Source organism: Lasioglossum baleicum, chromosome 12 (genome assembly GCF_051020765.1).
Source record: "Lasioglossum baleicum chromosome 12, iyLasBale1, whole genome shotgun sequence".
Taxonomy (NCBI): Eukaryota; Metazoa; Arthropoda; class Insecta; order Hymenoptera; family Halictidae; genus Lasioglossum; species Lasioglossum baleicum.
Window position 1 is genome coordinate 2,287,307 of NC_134940.1, and position 10,180 is coordinate 2,297,486.

The 10,180-nt window shown below is 42.0% G+C and overlaps 1 protein-coding gene across 1 annotated transcript; it reads left to right on the forward strand.

Moving 5' to 3' along the window:
* The first annotated feature begins 1,810 nt into the window (after positions 1-1,810).
* On the forward strand, positions 1,811-9,954 carry LOC143214214 (uncharacterized). The gene is made up of 6 exons (XM_076434952.1): positions 1,811-1,841; positions 1,923-5,912; positions 6,264-6,436; positions 6,497-6,778; positions 7,267-7,306; positions 9,824-9,954. The coding sequence occupies exons 1-6, from the start codon at positions 1,811-1,813 to the stop codon at positions 9,952-9,954; spliced, it is 4,647 nt and encodes a 1,548-aa protein (XP_076291067.1).
* The last annotated feature ends 226 nt before the right edge of the window (positions 9,955-10,180 follow it).

The window sequence follows — 10,180 nt, forward strand, 5'->3', positions numbered from 1 at the left end:
ATAATACTATGGTGTTTTGAAATTATTTTAATCTCTCTACTGTCTTAAAATGCACCTACTCATGTTTGCTGCAAATGCATGAAATCCGCAGTCTAGTGATTGCATTACCTGATTGTTGTGATTTGTGCAGCAGTACTAGGGATATGGCAATTACTATTAGTGCATAACTATGTGTTGACAAATGTGAACAGTGATTGTGAGTGTGGAAAAATTTCAAGCCATCTGTGTGAAATAAACATACGAATTATTTATCGATTCGAAAGTGAAAGTGAAATTCTGGATCGTCGACTTGACCGCGCATCCCTTAGGCCTTTTACCACCGGCTGTGCAGTTCGTCGACCTGGCCGTACGTCCCTTAGCTTTCGGTACTGTCGTATACCTGAAGACATCTGTGCAGTTCGTCACCGAGTGACCCAGTGACACACATTTCGAAGCAGCAAATGGATTTACGGCTGAATAAGTGAGGTTTTAATACAATCAGTTTCTGCTTTTTCCCTCGTTCGGGTAAAGTTGCCGTAAGTCGGGTAAAGAGATCCACCCATATGAATTGACAAGTAAAGTTCTTCCGACCGACAAAAACTGTAAAGGGTAATGTTGTTCAGAATCATGGTCTTGACAACATATCCAAGGCTCATCGAAATCGGAGAGGAGATAGTTCAGATAGTGTTCGGTCTCGAGCAGACCGAACGTGAGATTTTAGACACGGTCCGCTGCAATAACCGAAACACTCGACGCGACGCGACGGTCCCAGAGTTTGGGTGTCATCGGACACCACTTCGGGACCGTCTCGAGAGCGAACCACGACCATTGACAGGGCAATCTCTGTATAAAGACTTTAGTTTCAGTATCGTTTCCCATATCATTCACACCTAGTAATTTCATAGCCTAAACATAGTTTTACCAAAGCGCTCCTACTCCTACGACCAATAGGCACCACCCACTCACCAATAGCAATCACTTCTTCATCCCCATACACTTTTAGATAACCAATAAGGAAAGACGCCGTGTCGACCTTATACACAACGCGACACGAAAGACCAGAACACAAAATTCACTCGAAGCGATAACTACCTCTAACTTCTATTTTCGAACCTCATCAGTTGTTGTACTTGTTAAGTTTTTAAATATATACTGTGTTAGCTTCCAAGACTCGAATTTATTTTTAACTAGTCGGCGTTATCCCCATAACACCGTCACAGCCCCGAATATCGTCGCGAGCAAGCGGAACGGGCTTTACGACCCCGCGAAGTTCGGTATACGGACTTGCGGTATTCGGACGCTTCATTTTTGGTCCTTCGAGCCGGATTCAGACTGTGGTACCTGGATCCATCATTCACGAAGTTGGACGTCTGGAAGCAGCGCTCAACAAACGTACGAGACAACGGGAAGATTCGGTTGCACAGTTAGCGCAACATCTTCGTGTCATCGACCATCGGAGCAGTAGAGTCGGTAGAGTCTGGAGCTCTACCTCTGCAGCATCCACGAGGCCTGTCAACATCGTGAGCGTTACACCTGTCATTCGTCGGTCGACGCGGCCATCGTTCCTGAGGAAACGCATCGGGACCGTGGACGACAACATTCAGAGGTTCGAGAAAATTCATCGCATCGTTCGCATCGAGGGCAGCATCCAGCATCACCGTAGGACGGACGTCGCCGGTGCAGCTGAACAGCAGCTCAACAACGCACACAACACCGTAGGACGAAAACGTCGCCGGTGAAGCAGTAAACGTGAGTCACACTGTTAAGGTCACCACTCCTTTGTATCCGTTTTCTGTGTTCTTCTCTCTTCCGGGTCATTTTGAACGTAATCATGGAACACGAGGGCATCGTACATACTGAAAGTGAGTTAGTGAGAAAGCGTGGGACAATAAAGGCGAGATTGACGACGTTTAGTAAACTCATAAATGAATTCGGTGAACCAGCCTCAGGTGACGTTCACCAATTACGGCTACGTGTGGCAAAAATGGAACGCGATTTCCAATCGTTTGAATCAATTCAAGACGCAATAGAGCTTATAACTCCCGAGGAACAGTATGAATCTCGTCTTAGTGAACGCATGGAATTTGAGGATGTGTATTACGCGAACGTTGCTAAGGCTCATAAATTTTTGGAAACAATTGATCAGCAGCAACCGTTAGCTGTAACTTTCAATCAAAATACCGCAAAGGATATCCAATCGCCAGTAACGGTAGAGTCCGACTTGCAAATCAAATTACCGACTATGCATCTGCCTAAATTCAGTGGCTCTTACACAGAATGGCCAGGTTTCGCTGATTCCTTTCGCTCAGCCGTTCATGACAACACTAACTTTCGCGAAACGCAAAAGTTGAGTTACCTTCGATCTTGTTTAACCGGCAAAGCCGCCGAAAAAATCGAGTCGTTAGAGACCACCACCGCGAATTATGCAGTGGCGTGGAACCTGCTGGATAATTATTATAACGACCCAATAATCGTGATCAATAACAGAATTCAAGCCTTTTTCGAATTGCCTACGTATATACGTTCCAATACCGCGTCTTTGGGTGAACTGGTCGATCAAGCCAGCAAACATTACCGGGCATTACAAGCCCTGAATAAGCCTTTCCTCGAAGCATTTCCAATTTACGCTGTCACTTCGAAACTCGATGAGGCGACTCGCATGAAATGGAAAGAGCGAATCCAGGGAAAGACAGACATGCCATCCATGGAGGAACTACTCCAATTCTTACAAGCGAGGCAAAAAATGTTAGAGACAAACGAGAAATCGGCCAAACCGGCATTTTCAGATCAACCGCGACCGATAGTTAAAACGTACAATAACACGAGACCACATCAAAGGAGCAATGTCGCGTATACCGCGGTCCAACCGTCATGCGCGTTATGCAAGGAGAAACACTACACTGCGTCGTGTTCAAGATTATTACATACGGAAGTAAATCAAAGGCTAGGGTTGATAAAACAGGCAGGATTATGTATTAATTGTTTAAGGCCTAATCACGCTGTCAGAGAGTGTCGAGCAGGTTCGTGCAAGCAATGTAATGGAAAGCACCATACATTGTTGCACAAAGGACCAAACAGCGAAAAACAGGTAGAAACTCGGGAAAACGTCTCGGCGCTGACCGCAAGCGTCGGGTTCGAGATGCTATTGTCCACGGCCGTTGTAAATTTAGTGGATAGGCAAGGACGGTCGTTACCGTGCCGGGTATTGTTAGATTCCGGGTCTCAATCGCATTTCTTAACCGAACGCATCGCAGGACAGTTGGGACTGCCACGCGATCGCATAAATCTACCGGTAATCGGTATTAATAAATCGACCACGAGCATACGGTATGCGGTAAAAACGCATCTTCAATCTCGTATCAACAAATTCAATGTTGCAGCCAATTTCTTGATCATTCCACATATCACGAACTCCCTACCAACACACACTATTGCACGGTCGGAATTAGCTATACCGAAAAATATTCAGCTTGCCGATCCCAATTTTAATGTATCTTCCGAGATAGACGGTTTGATAGGGGCAGATCTCTTCTTGCAATTGCTTTGCGTCGGGCAAATACAATTAGCCAACAAGGCAATAACTTTGCAGAAAACCAAACTCGGTTGGGTTATAGCTGGTCGAATACCTACATCGCGCACACCAAAATCGACACAATGCAATCTCGTAACGGAATCGGTGCAAGATCATCTTGAAAAATTTTGGCAATTAGAAGAATCCGCTAACGAGAACATACGATCGAAGGAAGAGACAGATAGCGAAAGGCATTACCAAGAAAACACAATTCGTGACTTGGCCACCGGTAGATATATCGTGAAGTTTCCTTTCAATGACAAGATTCATCAGTTAGGACAATCATATTTTATCGCGTTGAAAAGATTTCGATCCTTAGAACAGCGACTTAATAAAAACCCGGAATTAAGAGTCAAATATACGCAATTTCTCGACGAGTACTTGAAATTAGGACACATGGCAGAAACACGTACGCAAACAATAGAAGACGGGTACTATTTACCACATCATCCAATACTGAAACAAAGTAGTTTAACCACGAAACTCAGAGTCGTGTTTGACGCATCCGCAAAGACTTCGAAGGGTATTTCTTTAAACGATACAATGTTGATAGGTCCAACTATTCAGGACGATATTTTTTCAATAATTGCGCGTTTTAGATCACATTCTTACGTACTGATGGCCGATATTGAGAAAACGTATAGACAGGTTTTCATACACCCCGATGAACGAAAATATCAAAAAATACTGTGGCGTTCAAATCCGAGAGAACCCATAAAGACATATACACTAAATACGATCACATACGGTACCTCATCGGCGCCATACTTAGCGATTCGGTCATTGTTTCAATTGGCAAATGACGAAGAACATCGTTTCCCCTCGGCAGCTAGGACATTGCGAGAGGATTTTTACGTAGATGACGTAATAACCGGCGCAAACACATACGCGGAAGCCGCGATAATTCGCGACGACCTCATTCAGCTTTGCAAGCAAGGTGGGTTCGATCTGAGACAGTGGGCATCAAACGACGTTAGACTTATCGAAGGCCTAGACAGCAACACAGACACGACACACGTACTATTAGACTTAGAACAAACAATCAAAACATTAGGAATTCATTGGGACGCTAGACGCGACGAGATCACATACAGTGTGAACGAATTTTCACAGAGAGATCGGGTTACTAAACGCACCATGCTATCGCAAATCGCGTCATTATTTGATCCCTTAGGACTGATTGCTCCAGTGATCATACGCGCGAAGGTATTAATGCAGGATCTGTGGAAGCTACAGTTAAATTGGGATGAATCGGTTCCGGCTAATATATTTACAACTTGGTGCACATTTTGCAATGAGCTGAAACAGCTGAAAAATGTAAGAATTCCCAGACAAGTAACACTAAAAAATCACGGGGAAATGCAATTACATGGGTTTTGTGATGCGAGTGAACAAGCGTACGGGGCTTGCATCTACATACGAACGATTGACAAGGAAAACAACGTAAAAACGCAATTATTAACAGCTAAAACTAGGGTAGCACCGGTAAAAACTGTGACACTGCCAAGACTAGAATTATGTGCAGCACATGTTCTAGCAAAATTACTTCGTACTACGATTCGCGCAATGAGGAGAATATCGTTCGAACGTATTTTTCTTTGGTCCGATTCAACAGTCACGTTGCATTGGATAAAAACTTCTCCTCACAAATTAAAAACATTTGTAGCCCATCGAGTAACTGACATTCAAGATGTTACTGGCAACTACGAATGGAGACATATAGCGTCAGCAGATAACCCTGCAGATTTATTATCGCGCGGCTTAAGCACAAAGGAATTGATCGATAGCGCATTTTGGTTCCACGGTCCATCTTGGCTAAATTATAAGGAGGACAAATGGCCTGTTTCTCGTTTAGAGCCGATAGCAATACCTGAGGTTCGGCCTTCTATAGTATTAACCACGCGCACTCTCGAATCAGATATTTTGGAAAGATTTTCTTCATTTTCAAATTTAAAACGTGTCTTAGCGTACATTTTACGTTTTCGACATAACAGTTCACGCAAAGAAAGCAATAAAGGCACGCTGTCGACATTAGAACTTCATAGGGCAGAACAGTTAATCGTTCAATTAATCCAAAGACAAGAATACTTGTCGGAGTTCCACGCCCTAGAAAAAACTAAATCAGTAACCGGAAATCTTGCTCCTTTGAATCCATTTATAGATAGCGACGGCATATTGAGAGTCGGTGGGCGATTGTCCAGATCGGAATTGCCCTATAATGCGCGACATCCGATATTATTGCCAAAAGGTCATTTCGTTACAAAACTAATCATCACAGATTATCACATAAGGAACTTTCATGCCGGAATTCAAGGCACGCTTAATTCGTTACGGCATAGGTTCTGGATTCCAAACGGAAAGGGTACAATCCGAAAAATAATTCACGGATGCGTTACTTGTTTTAAGGCGAAACCTCCGGTTTTCGAATACAAGATGGGCGATTTGCCCACCGATAGAGTCACCTTTACAAGACCATTCAAGATATCCGGTGTTGATTTTTGCGGTCCAATTTTCATAAAAGAAAAGATACAGCGAAATCGGAATAAAGTTAAGGTATATTTAGCTATTTTTGTATGTTTTTGTACCAAGGCGGTACACATTGAAATAGTCGGTGATTTGACCACAGATGCATTTCTAGCAACGCTACGGCGATTTTTTGCACGGCGAGGTATTAGCTCCGATATCTATTCGGACAACGCAACAAATTTTGTAGGTGCGAGTCGGGAACTCAAAGAAGTATACGCATTTTTCAAGTCAGAAACGACAAACGACACAATCTCTACCACGTTGGCCAATGAAGGCATAAATTGGCATTTTATTCCACCACGATCTCCGCATTTTGGCGGTTTGTGGGAGGCGGCAGTTCGCCGAACTAAACATCACTTGGTAAGAACGATTGGTAATACGTTGCTTTCGTATGAAGGGTTATTAACGTTCATAAACCAGATAGAAGCCATTCTAAATTCCCGTCCCATCACTCCGTTATCCACTGATCCCAACGACCTACAACCATTGACTCCTGGTCACTTTATTGTTGGTGAACTTTTAACAAGTGTGCCAGATTACAGTTTCACTGAAACGCCGGTCGGCAGATTATCGTCTTGGCAGCATATTCAACAAATGCGACAACACTTTTGGAAGCGATGGTCTAAAGACTATTTGCAGGAACAAACCACAAGGAAAAAGTGGTTTAAACAAGGAGCACCGGGCATTGCCGTGGGAGCGCTTGTAATCATAAGGGAAGACAATGCGCCCCCGCTGCGGTGGCCACTAGGACGCATTACGGCAGTGCATCCTGGTCAAGACGGTGTCATTCGCGTGGTCACCGTGAAAACGATTCACGGAGAGTACAAACGTTGTGTTAAGCGCGTAGCTCCACTTCCTTTATACGAGCAACCTAATACTTAATGTAATAAGACGTTTCATTTGTTTGACCTTATTGTATACTAACCAAGGCGTAGATTTACCAAACGTATAGATAATAGTCACAATGTTTTATTGCGTGCTATTTTTTATTGTTCTCATAGTTACTTATATTGTTTACATTTTGCATACTCGTTTATATTTGTATAATCTTAGTCCATTTTAGCTATCTAGTTTATAAAAAAAGCGTATCTAACCTGTAGACTTAGTTCGTATCTTATCCAAACAAATCATATCGTAGCAATATTATCGAAAACTGAGAATCACATTGTATGTATTGTTGAACTGTATAGTTCAAGGCGGGCGGCATGTTCGGTCTCGAGCAGACCGAACGTGAGATTTTAGACACGGTCCGCTGCAATAACCGAAACACTCGACGCGACGCGACGGTCCCAGAGTTTGGGTGTCATCGGACACCACTTCGGGACCGTCTCGAGAGCGAACCACGACCATTGACAGGGCAATCTCTGTATAAAGACTTTAGTTTCAGTATCGTTTCCCATATCATTCACACCTAGTAATTTCATAGCCTAAACATAGTTTTACCAAAGCGCTCCTACTCCTACGACCAATAGGCACCACCCACTCACCAATAGCAATCACTTCTTCATCCCCATACACTTTTAGATAACCAATAAGGAAAGACGCCGTGTCGACCTTATACACAACGCGACACGAAAGACCAGAACACAAAATTCACTCGAAGCGATAACTACCTCTAACTTCTATTTTCGAACCTCATCAGTTGTTGTACTTGTTAAGTTTTTAAATATATACTGTGTTAGCTTCCAAGACTCGAATTTATTTTTAACTAGTCGGCGTTATCCCCATAACACCGTCACAGCCCCGAATATCGTCGCGAGCAAGCGGAACGGGCTTTACGACCCCGCGAAGTTCGGTATACGGACTTGCGGTATTCGGACGCTTCAGATAGTACATCGATCGATTTACAATTACAAGTTACTTATCGCGTAAACTAAAGCCGGCCGACAAAAACTGTAAAGGGAAATGTTGTTCAGAATCATGGTCCTGACAACATATCCAAAGCTCATCCAAATCGGGGAAGATTCACATAATCTCGAGAAACTCTTGTTCGTTACGGCATCGCGGCGTTACACCGCGCTCGTTTCCCGGCGCGCCGGGCTGAACGTGCCATCGCGCGTCTAGGGCGCGCTCTGATTGGTCCGTGTTTTTCGTTAATAACTCCTAAACAAAGCCGCAGTTGACATTGGTGCAAAGGAAAATGTCTCTTGGAATGGTCTCAGGAACCTCCCATTTCAATTAAGTACACCACATTTGGGACACCCTGTATATTAGCTCGGGGACTCGACCAGATATCTCATTTAGTGTCAACTATCTGAGTAGGTTTCAGATGAGTTATGATGAAACTCACTACGAATATGCGTTGAGGGTTCTAAAATATTTATATCAAACAAAGAATTTGAAATTAAAATATAGTAATAAACCGGATACAGAAATAATTGATAGCTTTGTAGATGCAGACTGGGCCGGTGATGTGGTCGATAGAAAATCTACAACCGGATTTGTTATTCGTTTGTTTGGAAACGTGATATATTGGAAGTCAAAGAAACAGAATATTGTGACTAAATCGTCTACATTTGCGGAGTATGTGGCGTTATCTGAAGTAGTAACAGAAATTAACGCAATTAAAGAAATATTAAAAACATTTAAAGTAAATCTAAAGAAACCGATTCCGATATATGAGGATAATGTAGGTGCTCTACTTATAGCAAAAAAGGGAAACTATACAAAAAATTCTAAGCACATCGAGGTGCATTACCATTTTGTTAATGATGAGTATATGAAAAAATCAATAGATATTGTGAAAATAGAAACGGAGAATAATATGGCTGATATCTTAACGAAAGCTCTTGATGTGTCAAAGTTTGGTAAATTCAGAAATATGATGAACATTGTAAACTAGTTTATTATTTTTTTAAATACAAATGTAAGGAGGCGTGTTAGAGAGCGTGTGATACATTTGTATTTGGCGGTCTGAGTGTGGCGGACTCTGGTGAGTGATGAGAGGATTACGAGAGCGTCGCTTGAGGTTGAAGAACAAAGCAAGCAAGTTTGTACAAGACAAAAAGAATAATTATATTAAAGAAAAGGTTTATAGTTAATGTGTGAGCGTTTTAATGGTTCCTTCCCACAAATACGATTATGATGACAAGTGAAAACCGAACCAACTCCACAAGGATTTGGGGTAGAACAAAAGATAGAAGAAAATATAAAAACGACGACACCTCGCCAGCGTGAGCAGTAGTAATAAAACCAGCAGTCGAGTAACGAGTCGTACTATTATAATCTCAAACAATATTTGTGAAATAGCCGCGATTCGATAACGTTCGTGATTGTACAAGTGTGTGTTACCAAAACAAACTCTAACCGAACCCTAGAGGATTAATTATCATAAGCCGAATCAGCGTAACGGTAAATACTAATATTTATAACAATTACTAACTCTCGTATCGATTACTCAAAACTCAAATGTATTCTGAATTCATTGTTTAAATACACTCCGTTTAACTTCTATTAAACATCAGCTTCTCCAAATTCATTTCGAACCCCTGACTTCGATTTCCTCGTTACGAATAGATTTTAATAGAATCGCATAAGTATCATAAAATCTTCATTTTCCCGAACCAGAGCCGGTGAATGCAGGTAGGTTCGAAACTGCTTCATATCTCGTAATCATTATTGTAGTAAATTCTTTTAACTCGTACCTCCAATTAAAAGGCGTCCATCTTAGGACGTAACACAGCAAAGCAATTTGCATGGTAGAAGAAAAATATATAAATAACAATGTCAAAATAATTATCTTAACAGATTCAGAGAGTGCTCTGAGTGGACTGCAAAACATCTCACCAGACAAGAGCATAAACCCATGGATCATAAAAATCGCAAAACAAGTTAACAAGAATATTCTTTGCATGGATACCAGCTCATGCGGGAATTGAAGGGAATGAGAGAGCAGATACAATAGCGAAGGAAAGAACAAATTATGAACAGGATGAGGACATTAAAATACCAGCAAACGATGTAATTAATCATATCATAGACAGTAGGTGGAAAAAATCAGATCAGAAACACAAAAGTGAAGGATTATATAAGGGGACAAGATACTTTGAAACCTCTGACAACAATATTGGCAAAAGAAAGCCATGGTTCGAAGCCATAAAAAAC

What these genes read in the sequence shown, in the direction of transcription:
- LOC143214214 (XM_076434952.1), top strand. Translation starts at nt 1,811, where the DNA reads ATGGAACACGAGGGCATCGTACATACTGAAA. An exon ending in GGGCATCGTACATACTGAAA is followed by an intron (nt 1,842 to 1,922) that starts GTGAGTTAGTGA and finishes TCGGTGAACCAG; the next exon opens with CCTCAGGTGACGTTCACCAA. An exon ending in CTGGATTCCAAACGGAAAGG is followed by an intron (nt 5,913 to 6,263) that starts GTACAATCCGAA and finishes CAAATTTTGTAG; the next exon opens with GTGCGAGTCGGGAACTCAAA.